The sequence below is a fragment of the Hippopotamus amphibius genome, chromosome 3 (assembly GCF_030028045.1).
Source record: "Hippopotamus amphibius kiboko isolate mHipAmp2 chromosome 3, mHipAmp2.hap2, whole genome shotgun sequence".
NCBI lineage: Eukaryota > Metazoa > Chordata > Mammalia > Artiodactyla > Hippopotamidae > Hippopotamus > Hippopotamus amphibius.
This window is the reverse complement of record NC_080188.1, coordinates 141,623,042-141,640,348: the sequence shown is the minus strand read 5'-3', so window position 1 is coordinate 141,640,348 and position 17,307 is coordinate 141,623,042. Positions and strand designations below refer to the sequence as shown.

General features: G+C 39.0%; 1 protein-coding gene across 2 annotated transcripts in view; it reads right to left on the bottom strand.

Moving 5' to 3' along the window:
- Positions 1 to 19: 19 nt before the first annotated feature.
- PRRX1 (paired related homeobox 1) overlaps positions 20 to 17,307 on the bottom strand; it is a 73,326-nt gene continuing 56,038 nt past the window's right edge. Inside the window, exons 3-5 of one of the 2 annotated variants that reach the window (XM_057727957.1) lie at positions 13,152 to 13,333; positions 9,181 to 9,252; positions 3,222 to 3,358 (exon numbers count right to left, since the gene is read on the bottom strand). In XM_057727957.1, the coding sequence (XP_057583940.1) occupies positions 9,198 to 9,252; positions 13,152 to 13,333 (237 nt within the window). In that variant the 3' untranslated portion in view covers positions 3,222 to 3,358; positions 9,181 to 9,197. Of the gene's footprint in view, positions 3,359 to 9,180; positions 9,253 to 13,151; positions 13,334 to 17,307 lie in introns of both variants that reach the window. The other variant, XM_057727955.1, reaches the window with a different exon arrangement.

The following is a 17,307-nucleotide window of genomic DNA, read 5'->3' as shown; positions in this document are numbered from 1 at the left end:
CTCAGCAAACTTAGTAGTATCCTTCTTTCTTTTTATTGAAAAGGAATCATTTCTATTCTAGCGCAATGTATATTTTACATCATAAAGCAAGATATAATTTACATATTACATTTCTTATGAGATCTTTATACCCTAAATGTCATTCCCTTTTTTATCCTGTCACCTCTTCTGGCTTGATTTAACCTGCCAAGTACCCTACAAATCGGTGTCTCATTTGGGGAGGTAATGGGGACACTGACAGATAGTTTGTATGTATTCATCTGTTATCTGGGTATCAGTGATAATGAACAGGGATACGCCTTTGAACTTTGTGGACCTGAGGCCCCCTGTTGACACTGGTTTAGGAGCCAGAAGGCTACTCCTCCAAATCACAAATCAAACTTCTATTTTTTAAATCAATAACGAATGAACAAAATTGAGTGCTTGTACACTGTGTACATTTCTCCATCAGATGGTTACATAATAGATGTCTGTGGTATTGATTCACTATAATAAAGCCTCCTAAGGCTGACAGCATTGGTTACTTACTCTATGATATTCCTGGACAGCACTTGCCCAGGCACTGGGTAAAATTGCCTACTTTCATCCAGCACTGGGATTATGGGTTCAGGCTTTTCTCTTCACCACTGAAAATAAATGTCAGGATGAAAGTTTCAAATGACTTTGTTTTACATGATCTTCTTTCTCTTTACTCCCTCTTCTAAGATTTCCCCCCTTTTGAGCAAAATCTTTTCATGTATGATAGCTCTTCCCTGCACTATATAACCCAAATCCTCTTTTAGCTGTTCTCCCCAAACTCCAAAAGTTCATCAATTTCCTTGACTGCACTCATGTCACAAAAAATGATTTAATCTGTTAGGATACACTGTTTCTTTGAAACTTGATAGTCTGCAGTAGCTAATGGGACAAAAGAATTAGTTGAGGAATACTTTAGGAAGCAGTAATGTGTGTTGTTCAGCCAGCCTATATAAACCATTCAGTAAGAAATGTTTTAATAGTACGTTGAAAGAAGAGGGAATCAGTTGATGAAAGCAAAATGCATAAGATGGGCTTCCTGCTTATTAAAAGAAGTTCAGAATCAACATTGGAAATACATTTTCAGATCGGTGGCTGTTTGACTGGAAAAATACCACCGTTAACTCAATCTGATATGCCAGGGAAAATATCAAATGTGTACTGAAAGTGCATCTTAAATCCCAAATCCTTGCCTGTCAGTCAGAGTTGGCATATTTGGCCAGAATCAATCTAAACCTTTTCAATTACTGCTAAAGATTATTAGAAATCCAAATTGGTCAGGATGAAAATACAATTCAAAGATATGTCTCTTCTGTGTGTCTTAAATTATTCTTTGGTCAAATGACATGATTTTTGAGAGGTCTGCAAATAAAAACCTATTTCTCATTTCCAAATACAAGTTTATAAGTATTTACAGCAAGGTAGTACTTCCTTGCTAGAAAACAAGGCTTCTGGGTACCATAGCCTTTTACTAACACTGTATACTTTTATAGTCCCTTTCCTCCCATGGCTGCAAAGTGCTGGACATACAGGGAATACAGGAAAGAAGGAAGGAGCAAATGATTAGAGCCTCACAACACCCCTGTGAGGTAGGTAAGTATTGTTCAACCCATTTTACAGAAACAGGTAAACCAAGGCACAGCATGGTAACGTGGTTTGGTCAAGCCTACCTGACAAGTTACAAAAGCACAGGTGTAAACAGAGAAAGAAACAAAGAAAAGGTCAATCTTGGCTCCTAGCCCTAGATACTAAACTTTATTTCAATATATTAGAAGATAAAAATAGCCCACAATTGCCATTTACATTTTTGAATTTAGTGAAACCTTTAAGTATTCCACTGAAACATGTATCTTTCAAATTCTTATTGAGTGGGGAAAGGACAGGTGACTAAACAGCTTTCCCTCTTCTAAGTGTAATTCCCAATATAGATCAGGAGGTATCAGCATTCCACCAGAATTTAGGTGCCAAATTCAAGGACATTGCCATAACCTCAAATAGTTTCTAATTTATTTAAAACCCTAATGTGAAAGTTAGACCTGTTCTCAAACAGCTGCCCTATCAATTGCTCTGCGGCCGTAATGAGAAATTTGTGTAGAGAAAGAAAGGAAATGAGATCCCTAATAAGAAGTCTTATCACTGTAGAAATAAGGACACTGGTAATGGTGTGAAGTTTGCTCTTTGTAGTGTTTGAGAAACTGCAAACTCAAGCTTGCAAGAATATTTTTTATATATATATAATATATAAATATATACAGTATATATATAAGTGTGCATCTGACTACCCTTAAGGCACCAAAGAGATGTAGGCCATGCCTTTCACAACTTAGTCTCTGTTTTCCAGGAGAAATGTCTCTCTCTCAAGTGAAAAATATGTCTTCTATCAAATAGCCTATGACAGTAAATCATTCAGGAAACAACAAATATCTTTAACTTAAGATGGCTGATTGCTTGGATAGGGGTGAGGGGTGGTAGTGATGGTGATATTATCCTCTATAGCTTAGAGCTTAAATCTAGAGCGTAGACCTAGAGCTTAGAGCTTAGAATTAGCCAGACATAGCCAATCACACTGGATCAGACAGGCCAGTGACCGGATGTTATATACAATTGCTTTTTTTTTTTTTTCCAGTAGCTGATGCAACAACTTTATCATGACCAACAGAGATGGAGGCAATGAGAAAGGGAATTATGTCTGGCACAGGCTTTTCAGAAAGACTTTGGCTTTTCAGAAGTTCCTAGAGCTTCTGTACATAGAACTGGGAAGAAGGATAGAGTAAGGCACTGAGGTTCAAACAGATGCATGAGGAGACTATAGGCAGTTATTCTGAATATATATACATATATGGTTTCTTTGGCTGCTGTAGATTCTTTTAAAAACCATACAATCATGGGGGTGGGTGGGCCGAACTTAACTGAAGAAGCTCAGAGTATATGAAGCAAAGCATATGAATAGAAGGAAAAACAAAATGAACACACGCAGAAACGAGTGGTGGTGGTATCCCAGAGGGAGGAGGAACATTTGTTAACTAATTTTCATTTTGCTCCTCTCCTGCTTTTCTCTGCCATGGTCCCAATAGTTTAGTTCTGTTTTTTGTTTGTTTGTTTGTTTGTTTGTATTTTTTTCCAGCAGATGTAGAAATGACAGAGCAGGATAGGTGTCTTATGGTTTTTGATTTCTTCTTAGGCCTGTTTAATTATTTTTTTTCCTCAGTTGACTGTTGGCACCTGGTTCCTCTGTAAACTATATTCCTTGGCCTTCAGTCTCAGGTTGGCAATGCTGTTGGCCATGTTGATGCCCTGTGCAGGGCTATTGTTGGCACATGTGGCAGAATAAGTAGCCATGGCGCTGTAGGGACAAAGGAGAGAGCGGGGAGAATAACAGGCATTAGTTTCATAAAGCTGTAAGTCTGTGCCCCAGATGGGTGCAACTCTCAGGATGGGGGCAGGCAGGGGCAGGCGGGTTGGACTACATGACCTCTGAGGTCCCTTACAGCCCCAGATTTCCATTAGTCTAAGGCCCTTGGAAAAGGGTGGCAGTGTTTTGAAGGGCAGGGCAAAGCAGTGGAGAGTGGAACAAGGCGAGGGGAGAAGTATTTTCTGTGTTGGACACAGTGAGTAATGATTTATTTCTGGGGTGAGAGAAGAAAGCTGCCTATGGTGGATAGCAGGTGTTTCATCAGCTGACCAATTAAAACAGTATTTAATCTCGTCCTGCCTACCTCACCAGCTTGTGGGAGCGAGGAGGAAGAGAAGGAGGCATCTGCAAAGAAACTAAAGGGCATTTTGCCTTCCTCACTCTAGGCAGCTGACTTTAATTCTAACACATTTTAGATAATCACTGAATACCATATTAAACAGCGTACTTGGAGAACCAGTTAAACAACCTAAGATGACTTCTTTGCCTTTCTTGATCCTTGGTTGATAGTACCAAGCATTGTCGAATCAAGAGATTTCCATCCTGACTGGCCTTGATTTTATAACTTTAACTCAAAAGTACTTGAGCAGCTTACAATGCCTTTTGGGTCAATTATTTTGGAAATGTTTAAATCTCCTTGATAAACTAGCAAATTATCCAATTTCAGTATTCCTGACCTCAGAGGTAACTGTTTCTGACTGTTCTTTTTGCTGAGAAAAACTCAAAGTTGTTTTTCATCGTCAGAGACTGAAATTAAGCCCTAGGAATACCACTGGGCAGAAATTTGCAGTTGGTGGTTTTCTGTTAATTGCATCCATGGATTTATTTCTCTTAAAGGAAAAGTAAAGGTTTCTTAGACTTGGATGCAAATTATCCATTACCTGATACAAAACAGCTATAAGGGGACTCATTTTAATCAAATGAAAATGTTTCTAGTTGCTTCTAAGATTAGCAAAATACCTTTCAACTGAGGGCTGGAATGAGATAGACTTATAAATGGAACGACATGTGCTCTTCTGGTGCCTGCATTCTTGTGCAATTTTGTCAGCCACACAGGAGTTTGTGGTTCTGGGGATCAAGTGACAGACCAGAAAGAGAAAAAACTAAAGCTACTCTACAAATAGAGAGGCTGTATCATTAATACTTATTTGGGACACCACATAGTCAAGACTTCCAGTCAAGACTTACAATAGCCTACTTCAGCTCAGTTACTAGCAATAAACCCAGGAAAATTGGGTTTAAAAGTATAATTATGTCTTTCCAGAAAAATGCATCCTTACTTTAAGATCCTTACAACACTGGTATGTGTGTGAGTGTGTGTATGTGTGTCCTATGGCAGGAGGAAGACTTAGAAGGGTTCCAAAATAATCCTACACTCTTCTATTTCATTTTTGTGTGTTTCACTCTTAACTCATTTCTGAGTACATGATCTTAACCATATACACAAAGTTAGGTAGCACCCTGTACTTTTCCTTTTAGCACTTATTTTAATTCCTCAACTGTAAGTTCCATAGATGAAATACCACATCTGCCCTGTTTACCACTGTGTCCAGCACATATTTAGCATTCAAGAAAATATTTAATGAATAGATAAGTCACTGAGAAATACCTTGGTATTGTATGATTAAACTGATTCCTGTTCAATATCAGTGATCTCGGCCACCCTGCTGTGAGCAATGAGTTCTAAAAATATTTTACCAACAGGCTTTTATTTTAAGGAAGCCATCCTTCCCATGAATTTTGCTATCTTAATAGAATGAGCAAAATCAGAAGGGACATGACAAAAGCAGGAACCGATGATTGCATATTCTTAATCCACCACAAATAGTGTTTAACAGAAAAAAATGAAAAAATATTGGTGCAGATTAGACTTATGGAACAGACTATTACTTCTACCACTCTCTACCAAAAGACAAAGGCAGAAAAAGAATCCCAGTTCAGGTAGGTTTTAATCAGGAGTGAGAAAAATCATCAGAACAACCTGTGAAAATGGGACAAGCTTTTTTTTTTTTTTTTTTTACTATATGCCAAGACATCTCACTTATTTTCAAAATCCATATACATATTATCATTTAAGTTCTATATGAATTACATGCTTCCATTCAAGACCCTACCAGAAATAAAGGCAAATCCGTAAATCCCATACTCAAGAAATTTCTAGGGTATACTGAAATCTAAGATTTTAAAGAAATCAAAGATCTAAGTATCTAAGAAAAGAGACGATTGGACTTGGGAAATGTACCTAAGTTATAGATTATGAAATCAACCAAATCAGCCTTTCTCAGCCAGATTTCTACGAGAGACTTAAGTGCTAAAGATGGTACCATTTTAAATGCATAGGAGAGAAACTGGGATTTTGAATTATCTGTATTACTTGTTAAATATTGAGAATAAAATTGAATGGCTTCTAAAAACAGGAGGCTAAAACTTCATGAGAGAGTGAAAGGAAAAAAAATTTCTCTAATGGCAAACTGTAGATTGTCATGGAATATTGCGCTTTTGAGTATTTGGCCCAATTTCTTGAGGGATATGTCTTCCATCCTTTGAGATTCTGGACAAGCAAAGTCCCATCTAATAGAGATTCTCTGTCTTTTTTTTTTTTTTTTTTGATAATCAAAGGTGTGGTCCATTTTCCTTAGCAGACACAGGGAATTAGAACCATGGGGGATTATTATAGTTTACTGAAGATGCTGTTAATGTTTTCTAGAAATGTCTACTGTACTGGTGATTTCAATTTTATCTATTATATAACCATTTTGCTGTAGTTACTTCATAATTCACTAGTATCATCTGGGTTTCCAGTCTGAAGACTTAATATGGTAAAACATTTCTTAGAAATACTGAGATTCTCTCTCTAATGCAAGCCAAATATTAATATCCCAAATGAGATGAATGTCAATCCACTTCCCATCTCAAACCCAAATTAATGAAATTGGAGTTCTACTTTGCACAGGAGATTGGATTTTCACTGAAACATTTTTCTTAAACAGCAGCCTGCATTTGCAGAGTTGAGAATAGCACCCTTGTCTAATTGTACTGTGGTGCTGTTATTAAGGACACCACTGTGTTAGTGAGACCATGACAATGCATTATAGGTAGCTCTCAAGTTAGAGGGTGTGAGAATAAAAAAGCAGTTGATATTAATGATTGAGTTTTGCAATATCCTAGATGCTTGATAAGTAATAAGGTTTTCACTCGATAACTGTTTAGGAAAGTTACAAACTTTCAAAAATTGGTCTAACATTTCAGTATCGTGTAGCCATAGGGAATAGGATAAAAAAACAGAGACCATCTTAATTCACAGCCTCTAAAACGTTTAGAATACATAACTCTGCAGGTAGAGACCTCAGTGATATTTTGTGTACATACTAAAGAAAATGAGTCTGTTTTCCCTCCAGTAGTTTGACATGAGTCTAGTTTCTCAACTTAAACTAAAAGTGCCATTTAGGCAAATAGGGACCAGTCTTTTGACATACCAGTGACAAGCAGATGTGTTACAGGTCAGAAAAGACAGAATTAATCTAAGAGCAGCTTAGTCATGCTTTAAAAAGGCATTAGAAATATGATGGAGAGGACACACTTCCAAAAGTGACAAAAGATGCAAGAGAGCCTTGAGTGGCTGCCAATCTGAAAGATTGTTCATGACCACCTGTTTTCCACATCATCAAAACTTCTAAAACTCTGTGTTAGGAAAAGAAAGAGAACCCTGAAATGTTTTCTCACAATACAGAAACCAATGAGGTTAAAAAGCTGTTTTCAACCAAATTTAGAGGGCCATTCAAACCATGTAAAATGGCCAGGCCTTCCTAAACAGGATTAAGCTTCCTGGGATAAAAAGGTGAGGTTGAAACTAAGTAATTTATTAAGCACATGATAACACAGAGAGCCTGTTCACCATGACCGAGAGATTCTGCCCTTTCATCTAGCCTTCTGTCTATTCCTCTAACAGGATGTAGACATGAAATGAGTACTAAGACTGGGCTTATAGGGTTTGGCCAAAGTAACATTTCTATTCCTTCAAATTCTACACTTTGTACACTTTAAATATATGCAGTTTATTGTATGTCAATTGTATCTCAATAAAAGTTCTTAAAGAAAAAAAATAAAATAAAAATAAAATAAAATATATGGTAGTTGCACAAGGAAAAAAAAAAGTAAAGTTCTTTGTGTCTGTGACCAAGAAATGACATTGCTGAAGAAAGGATGTTGAGGAATTAGAGATGAAAAAGAAATACTTGTATCCCATCTGTTGATTGAGCAAATCTGCTCTGGGACTTGCACAGAGCTGACACATTTAAGTAAGCTTGAAATTTTTCCATCTCCTTATTTGGAAATTCCCAACAGATGGAGCTCAGCCGTAAACAGCAGAACGCTAACCACTGGCAGGGTTAGAGTTCTATTTTCATTTGGGACAAATCAGTTTTGATCATCTCAACCTACCTTGAGAGGTTGTTGTGAGGAATAATGTGTTAAAATGACTGCCAAACACCAAGGAAGTGTGGAAAACACTACACGTGGTATGGTTTTAAAGCCAGGAAACTTATGAATATCTCCCGCTCTGCTTTCTAATCACCCAGAGTACAAATCCCACAAATCACAAAACAGTTGAGAGCTGAGGGGAAGATAATATCTGACTCAGTTTTCAACTCTAACTTCATTTTCTATTTGGCCCTTTTGGACAAATGACTGCAAGCTATGGAAAATTTCACCCCAAAGACACATCTGTCAGCCCAAGAAGTCTATGTGTCTTCCTGAGATCCTAGAGCTTCCCAGCTTGGGATTTTTCCAAAGGCTGTAGAGCTTGAGGTTTTCATGACTCTGTGATGTGTAGAGGTTGGAGACCATCTCTTTGGTTTGTTCTTTTGTTAGTGCAAGAACAACAGAGGTATACTTGCTTCATCTAAGAAAATTCAATATGAGTTTTCCAAGGGAAAATTCACTTTTAAGGACAGACCCGATAAATCCTTTGGAAGTGATTTTTGTGATTTAAATAATCATTTCCAACTTCTGTTTTTAAAACTCAGAAGTTGATTTTTTTTAATGTACATTTAACTCTTAAAGTGGACACATTTGGGCCCTATTTCATTACTGAGCCTTCAGTGTGCACTGCATGTTCAGTGATCCATCTGCCATTTTAAACTTTTCTTTCTAGAAACGTTTTATATATGAAGACTTGCATCTTTCTGTTGTCTCAGTGATTTTTGTTTCTCTTTTTGAAATGCGTGTTGCTTAACCATAGGTTCCAAACGCCCCTGTGTGATGTAAAATAGGGAAACTATTACTAGCTCAATCTTAGATACATGGCTGCATGAGAGATTCATGACCCAACTGGCCTGAAGAGCAACAAGAGCCAGGACAAGAACATAGTTCTTCTGACCTCCATTCCATATCCTCTAAAGCCTCACTATTCAAAGTATGTGCCAAGTGTCAACAGCATGGAAATCACATGGGAGCGTGTTAGAGGGACGATTCCCAGATCCTGCCCCAGACTTACTGATTGTGAGTCTGCATCGTAACAAGATCCCAGGTGATCCACATGCCCGATAATCTTTGAAGGGCCCCGCTCTAGGCTCTCAGACTGCCCTTAACTCCATGGATGTATTTTCTTGCAGCTCGGTTTCCAATAGTGTTCCCCACCTGAGGACCTCACTGCTTTCATTTCTAGGACTGTAAGCTCCACTTTCTTGAACACACTTAATTCCCACTTAAACCCTACCCCCAGCAGCCACCCTCTTCCCCCTCTGACAAGTTACCTTTTCAGTGTCTTCCGTTAGAATCCGTTATGAAGCCCCTCGTGTAAACAACATCTTGGGAGGGACGAGGATCTATTTTTGAAAGTGTGAAAGGGAGAAATGAGCCAAATGCGTTCAGCAGATGTCAGGCAGCACCGTGACCACGATCAATGAGGGGAGGAGGAGGAGGAGGAGGAGAAGGTTGGGGGGAGGGAAATTGTGGATAAGGATCACTGCCTCTCTTTCACTTGTCATTAGTTTTCTTTGAAGCCCAGCCCCCCTCTGGAAATGGCAGTCCAGACCAATACTGCAGAGCCAGGCCATTCGTTATCTATCTTTCAGAGGAAGGGGTGTCTCTGCAGAAAGGGTTCTTGGCTACTTCATCTAAAACAACAGTCAAAATTCCAGGACTTGGTAAATTGCTGCTACCCAAAAGGCCAAAGCAGTACAAGGTAAAGAGTCTTAATAACTCTGGTGCTTGTGTGTGTTTTCACTTGCCTAAGGAAACAGTTCTGAGCTTAGCAGTGAGTGTGTGTGCCAAAGACAAGCTTCTTTCAACTGGCTACGAGTAGATAAAGAAGACACCTGCCAGGACAGTCGTGTCCTGTCAGGGAATGCTTTGCTCCTTCTGGTGACTCAGTTGCCTGCCTGACATCACCACCTCTAACACCCTCGAGGGAATGAAGGAGGTCAGGACATGCTATAAATAGAGTGAACCATACGTCTCAGTTTGCCAGGAACAATCCCAGTGTGTGCCTGTTGTCCTCATGTCATTATTAATAGCACTCCCCTTTTACTCTCAAAAGTGTCCCAGTTTGGAAGATAAATTATACAGCCACCACTCTGGATACAAAAGACACCCAGAAAAAAATGTGCTGGCTGTTTCCCATCCCATAATTCTGACCACATGCACACTATTTGCTTTGAGTCTTGGTTTCCTCCTCTCTTCTTCCAGGGGAGAGCTGTGGAAGTCAGAAAAACTGTCCTCTCTGGCAAAATTGTATGCTCATTGTCCCTGGGTTGCATGAACAAGCTGCCTCACTCATCCCAGGGGACACCCGCACACCCCAGAACGTGGACCTCAGGTGCAGGCCTGCTTCAGGAACCTGAGACAAACCCTGAATCAAACAAGCATGTTTACATAGTTTCCCAGTCTTATACTTTTTACTGTTTTCAATATCATGTAAGATTTCCTTTTTAGAAACAGGGATCATGAGCCCTGGCTCTAATTCTGCTTGCTGAAGGCTTAAACTTGGGCAAGTGTTCAGTCTCTTCTTTGGAACCAGATCAAGGACAGAGCTGCCACACAGGAGCATCCAAGGATTAACCAAGAGAAATGCCTTTTAATGAATGTCACATGTGAGATAACTAATTTGACATAATAGTACCAACAGAAATAGCGAGTTACTTTTTCATAACACAAAAGGTCTATCATTTCCTTTGCTTTTCATTACTTGGTTTTCTTTTATATTTCCTTAACAAGACTTATATTTCCTACCAAGCTTCAAAATATGAAATCATAACGTATTTTGGTTCTAAACATTTCAGAAAAATCTCCAAGGAACAAAACAGCTTTTTGCCACTTTTAGGAATTAATCAGAGTATAAACGCTTCAGTCAACATTGGGTCAAAAACATTATTATTGATTAAATTACTGCTTAAACCATCACTTTCTACTTAAATCTGGAGATTAATTTATTCTTCATATAGAATATGAACAATCAGGTTCTATGAAATTTTTAATTATTTTTTACAAACTCTGTGTCTAAGAGAGAAATTATATTAAAATATAGCATGAATTGAGTAAGAATTACTAGGTTATATGATTTTAAGTGAAAGGAGCAGATTACAAAATAGTATTTACACTAAGTCTATACTATATATAATACTGAACTCTAATTGCAAAAATAAACACTAATTATCTCAAGATGGTAGTATTATGTGTGTTTTTTAAAGTGTATCTAGCATTTCTACATAATCTTTCAAATAAAAAGAGAACACTGGGCTTCCTAGGTGGCGCAGTGGTTAAGAATCCGCCTGCCAATGCAGAGGACATGGGTTCGATCACTGCTCCAGGAAGATCCCACATGCCACGGAGCAACTAAGCCTGTGTGCCGCCCCCCCAAAAAAAAAAAAAAAAAGAGAGAACACATCCCCAAAAAGCATGCATAAATTGCATGTTAATAATTTCAGTTAGATGCCCATATACAAAGTATGTATAATGCAGGCACAGGATTTGAACTTCTGCTGAGGTCCGGGTAACCTAACCCAATATTAACTCTGAGAGGATTTCATCCCCACTTATGTAGTGTACTGCCTTCCGCCTCTCACTGGTAAGGACCACATGACAGTCCTCTGGGTTATTACAGCTGGTGTGAAAAGTACCTCACTAGGATCCAGGAAGAAAAAGGAGCTAAACTTCCTGGTTGTGACCAAATTCAAACCAGAGACTTTGAAACATCAAACTCTGATCCACATCCATTTCCCAAGCCATTTAATGAGTCTATGAACTATTAATATCTATCAGAAAAACAAAGCAGTCTTCCACTTATTTAAATATTGAAGAATATGTGATTTCACAATGATCTCCAAAATATGTTTTTAGTAAATCCTATGGGAGAGGAGTCTAAATTTTAAATAGGACACACATATATGACTAACCTTTTGAAATCAGCAAAGCATCCTATGTCTGAGAGCAATGGAAATTTCCAGTTTCCTATGCATAGAATCTCCATGTACTAAGTCCAAAGCCATTCAGGCTAATTTCATAATGGGGAATTTAAAAGAAGTTTTCAAATGCATTTACAGTGTTTCTTTCAAGGAACTTATTTGGAACAGAAAGAATATTTAGGTGAGGTTTTTTGCTTTGATTAGCGCAATCAACTTTTGAAAGTATTTGCATTTCATTAATGTTGCATTTCACACCAGGAGCTCAGCATCAACTGGGAGATAATCTCTTACAATTAGTTTAAAACCTCTCTTTAAACTCTTAATTAACCTTAACAATAAAAAGGTAAACAGAAGCATAATAAATGAATTTGTAAATACGTCTTCCTCCACTGCAATTGGCCAGAGAACACATAACCTTGATCTGGTTTCTAAGAGTACTCAGGTTTAGGTCCAAATAAAGACACTTTAGACTGATGACAATGCATTAGGCACATGTGTCTCAGCTTCCCTCTGACATTAATCTGTATTTTCTGAACAGCATAATAAATGAAAGTTAAAAGCCTTTCCAAGCGATTGAAATAATATTCTGTTATTTGCTTTCTTAATATTTTTCACCTTTTAAATATAAAAATTTAGTGTAAATTATACATTGCTTTTATATTTTTTTTAAAAACCCACACAAATAAACTAACCCCCGAAGAACTTCAGATAAGTAGACAAGAATTAGCAATAGATTAGGAAGGCATCTTGGATCATAAGATATCCCCACCTACTAACAAAAACTATGGCCATGAAAGTGATCTGAATGATCTTGGATTTTTTTTTCCCTTCTCTCTCTCTCTCCTTCTTTTTTCCCTTCCTTACATCTTTTCTTTTCATTCAAAATCAGTTTTATCATGAACTTTGCCTTTGGTCCTACACTTAAGAGTCTGACATGTTAAATTCCTACTCGAGCAGTCAAACCAATCTATCAGATTTAGAAATGGAGTAAAGTTTTGTTCCAGAATGATTGCAAGAGGGACTCTGGGCAGAGCTTAAGGATCTTTTCTTTTAGATTCTTCCCCATCTTTGAAAACTTTGCAAGAGTTCCTGAGTCCAAGAGGAGATGGCTGATGGCCTGCCCCTCTCTCTTCTGCCCCAAACCCTGCTCCTGGGGCAACTAGTAATCTCCTGTGAAAATCTGGGGATGTCAGCAAGTTGAATGTCTCTGAAGAGGTTAACCCAGTAAGAAATGTCAGCCAGCTGCACAAGCAGCTTTGACCAGGACCGACCGCTGAGAAACGTGTGGAAGTGGAGCAAGGGAGAGTGGGCCAGGCATTCACCTGTACGGAGAGGCCGTCCCCCAGGAGAGATAGTCAGTGGGTCTTGGAGCAGGACGAGGTACGATGGGCTGCTCGACAGCAGTCACGTCTCCTGAGTAGGATTTGAGGAGGGAAGCGTTTTTATTGGCCAGCATGGCTCTCTCATTCCTGCGGAATTTGGCTCTTCGGTTCTGAAACCACACCTGGAAGATTGTCAGGAGGAGAGAAGGACATGAGGAAGGAGAGGAAAAACAAAGGAATAGGTGCCATGAACAAAGTCCTGGTTGATTTTTACCATGGAATACCTTCCCAAGGAAGATATAGGCTAAGTATGCAATTCTTCTTAGAACCACAGAAAACACGCCATCATCCTCCCCCATGGGCCATGTTCCACAGCTATTCTGGACAAAGGCGGTTAGAACACGACCAGGAGGTGCTCCCAGTAATCAAGCCACCAGAGATGGGATCCATGAGTAACCCACATGACAGCAAAATATGGATTAAAATCCCTGTTGTAATTGTAACAAAAAGAGGAAAATCTCATTAGACTTTTGCCATAGACACAATAACATTTTTAAGGTATTTTTCAAAATTCTTCAAAAGGCAAAAACTTCATCTGCTTTCAGAATACTTATTGGATATTTAAAGAAAATTCTCCATCATCCCCAAAAGTAGACCCTGTGACAAGGATTGAAGAAGCAAATAGTTAATCTGGGAGGTGCAAGAAACACCAGTAGGAGAGGGAGGAAGGAACACAAGAAAAGCAGACTCTAACTTGTGTGCTACTGAACCAGCTCCCTCCGTAAGGAACTCTACAGAAGGAGGAACGCAGGGCACACACCTCCCACCCAGAGGGGTGAGAGAGCTGCGGATTTGCACATTGGCTCCTGTCGGTCATTGGTTATTAATGTTCCAACACTACTGGCATGTCTCCAGAAGTTCTCGAAAGAAACTCGGGAAACAGAAATGCAGATAGTGAAAGTTGGAAGTTTGCTGGAGTATATTTAATTGTAAAGTTCCAAGGAAATGGGCAGCACTGATATCATCGACTACAGCTAATAATAAACGTACCATTTATTAAGTGCTGCTAGGGCTAGGAACTTATAGAAGCACATTTCCTACATTATTGCTAGTTATCATGACAATTCCACAATTGGGTGTTATTATTTTATTTCAGAGTTGAGGAAACTGTTTCAATAAGAATCAGTAATCTGTTGACATTCTCACAAGTAATAAATGGCTGAGTTTTGAGCTCAAGGACATCTGACTCATGATCATACAACTCTTGTGGACTGCCGTGGAATTTTATTCATTCATTTACTCAGTTGAACAAGCCTTTATGGAGATTGTGTTCTAGACCCTGGCCTAAATACTGGGAACAGAGAGCTGAGACTTATTCTCTGCTCGTAAGCAGATCACAATCTATTGAAAGAAGATAGACATGTAAATTTGAAAAATGGCAATACAAGAACTTTAGGTGCAGTTATGGAAATGCATGACAAGGTGTGGGAGAAAACTCCTACGGCACGGAGTAGGACGATTTCACCGCTCTAGTTGGCAATATTCACATAAAATACTACGTGATTGGAAGGCCAGGGTGCAAATCAGTAAAGGCAGAATCTCTTCTGGCTTCAGCTCTTTTGTTTCCAGTGTGTCCTTCACAGTGCTATTAGAGTTATCAATTTAAATGCAAATATAATTGTATTAGTGCTTTGCTTTAGCTTTATAGTGTCCACTGACCCTCTGTCACCCACAGAATAAAATCAAAATGTCTTACCACAGAACAAAGACTGTGCAGGAATTAGCTCATTGTCCACCAGGTCAGCTACATCCTGTATCACTTGGACTTCATGCACTGACCCTTCATCATTTCAAATCCTACCCTGAGCTTAAGACTCCCAAATGTATTTGGTTATTTTCCCACCTACATGTATTCCCACCAAATGCTCTGCGATATTCTCCCCCTTTGTCCAGGTGCCAAAGACATGTTTTTTAAGATTTAACTTTAATATCACTTTCTTTGTAAAATGTTGTAGTGGAAAGAACATGACTTTAAAATCTAACAGAGTTGGATAAAAATATTGGCTCCATGACTTTAAAGATTTGTCCTTGGATAGTTATTTAATTTCTCTGATCCTTTGTCTCCCAATCAAATGAAGAGAATAATACCTGCTCACAGATTATTGTGAGACTTGGCACAGAATTGTTGCTTAATGTCCATGTATTCTCTTTCTCCCCAGGCAGATTTAATCATTCCCTCCTCTGGTCTATCACTAATTCTTGAACATTCCTTTAGTGTAGGAATCATCGCACTCTATGATAACAGTATGATATGCACATCTGTCTTTCCTGCCACCAGTCTGTAACATCTTTAAGGAGAGAACCAGTGTATTATTTATCCCCAGCAAATCAAAACCAGTTCCAAGAGAATAACAGATGCTCGATAAATACTTGAGGGGAAAAAAGGGAGAGGGGAAAAAATGAATTTTGCAAAGATGATAAGATATGGCTTCCATCCAAGAGACCTTCACAGTCTAGTTGGGGAAGTTGGCCCACATACAACTCAATATAATACATGTCATGCTGTGATAAAGGCCATAAATATAAAGAAGGCCAGAGTCAGAGGGAGTGGTTCAGACTGACAAAGGGCAAGACTTCATGGAGGAGGAATAAAGTCACGGAGGGAGGATTCCGTCCTGCTCAAGTAGGAAATGTTCACAACCCTAAAAGACATTAGAACATAATAGGATGGGAAAGGTGGAAGGTAAAATAGTTTCAACACACAAGAAAGTCATTTACTCATTGTCGTGATGGGGTCAAAACAACTCCCAATCCAAACTTGCTCTTTCACTTTTTTTTTTTTAAATTTCCAGCACTGCCCTGTCCAAGTTTCCTTATTTAAAATTCAGACTGCCATAGCAGAAGTAGTACTTTCAGGCATTGTAGGTTATTGGCCTAAAATTATTTATTATGCCACTGTGGGCCAAGCCTGGAGCATAAAAAATATGGGGTTTTGAAGGAGAGAGGAAGGGATTTAAGAGTAGAAACAGAAAGCGTGTTTGGAAAGCTGTGGTGAGCAGCATGGGGGAGGAGGATGTGGGAAGGCAGACCTCAGAGTTCTGCTTCGGATGGCAGGATGGAGAGAGCAGAACTGAATTTGTGCCTGTGGACCACTCTCATCTGAGCCCTGAGAGGCTGCCGTGCAGTAACAGCCACCTCCTCACGTATGCCTTCTCCTAACCTACCCTCGGGGGTACCACAATGCCCAGGCAACTTTCCCCTTTTGTCAATGACATTTTTTTTGTCCTGGGGAGCACTTCTAAGTGAAGTCCCCATTTCCCATGGGGAAAACTCTTGCACACTCTCTTCAGGCAGAAGGGACCCTCTCTAGGACCCTCCCCCTCAACCCAACAAACATGTCTCACAGTATAGGGTACTAGATACAGTTCCTACCCTCCATACCCTAGCTCAAGTCCCAATCAAGAGGGTTATGATTTGCCAAAAGAAATCCTTCAAGCCCAGACTGAATACAGATATACAAACAACAATTTATTTGGGAAGACAAGACAGATTTGGCCCAACCCCCATTATCAAAAGAACAGTCTACCACTGGCAATATGGAAAATGATAATATCTTGACTCTCAGCAGAGATAGCAAAGCACTGTTTGAAAAAGCATTTAGCCAGAAGACTCTTATTTATTTAAAATTTACTGTCGTGCTTAAAAGCATGAACTCTATGTCTGCATCTCTGTCTTCAAATCCTAGGTCAGCCACTTCCTAGCTGTGTGACCTGGGGAAAATAACCTCTGAGTCTCCGTTTCCTCATCTACAAGATGAATAATATTACCCACCTCAGTGAATTGGTGAGAGGATTAGACAGGCTAGTTTATGTAACTAAGAACACTAGTTGGCATGCAAGGGCTCAACAAGTGTTAATTATTATTATCTTCATTATTATTCCTAATCTCAGGTTGTATTATTTCTAGATGTCTGGCTTCATATTAGAAAGAATTGCTATCCTCTCTTTACCCTGTCTTACATGTCCTTACCCTTCTTTACTTCACAGAAACACAAAATCACCTATTTGAATGTGCTCTTAACACAGTTTCCCAGCGCAAGGTCTTTGATATGCTCATTTCCCACTCCCATCCATGCCCATAATTGTGTGTATTTATA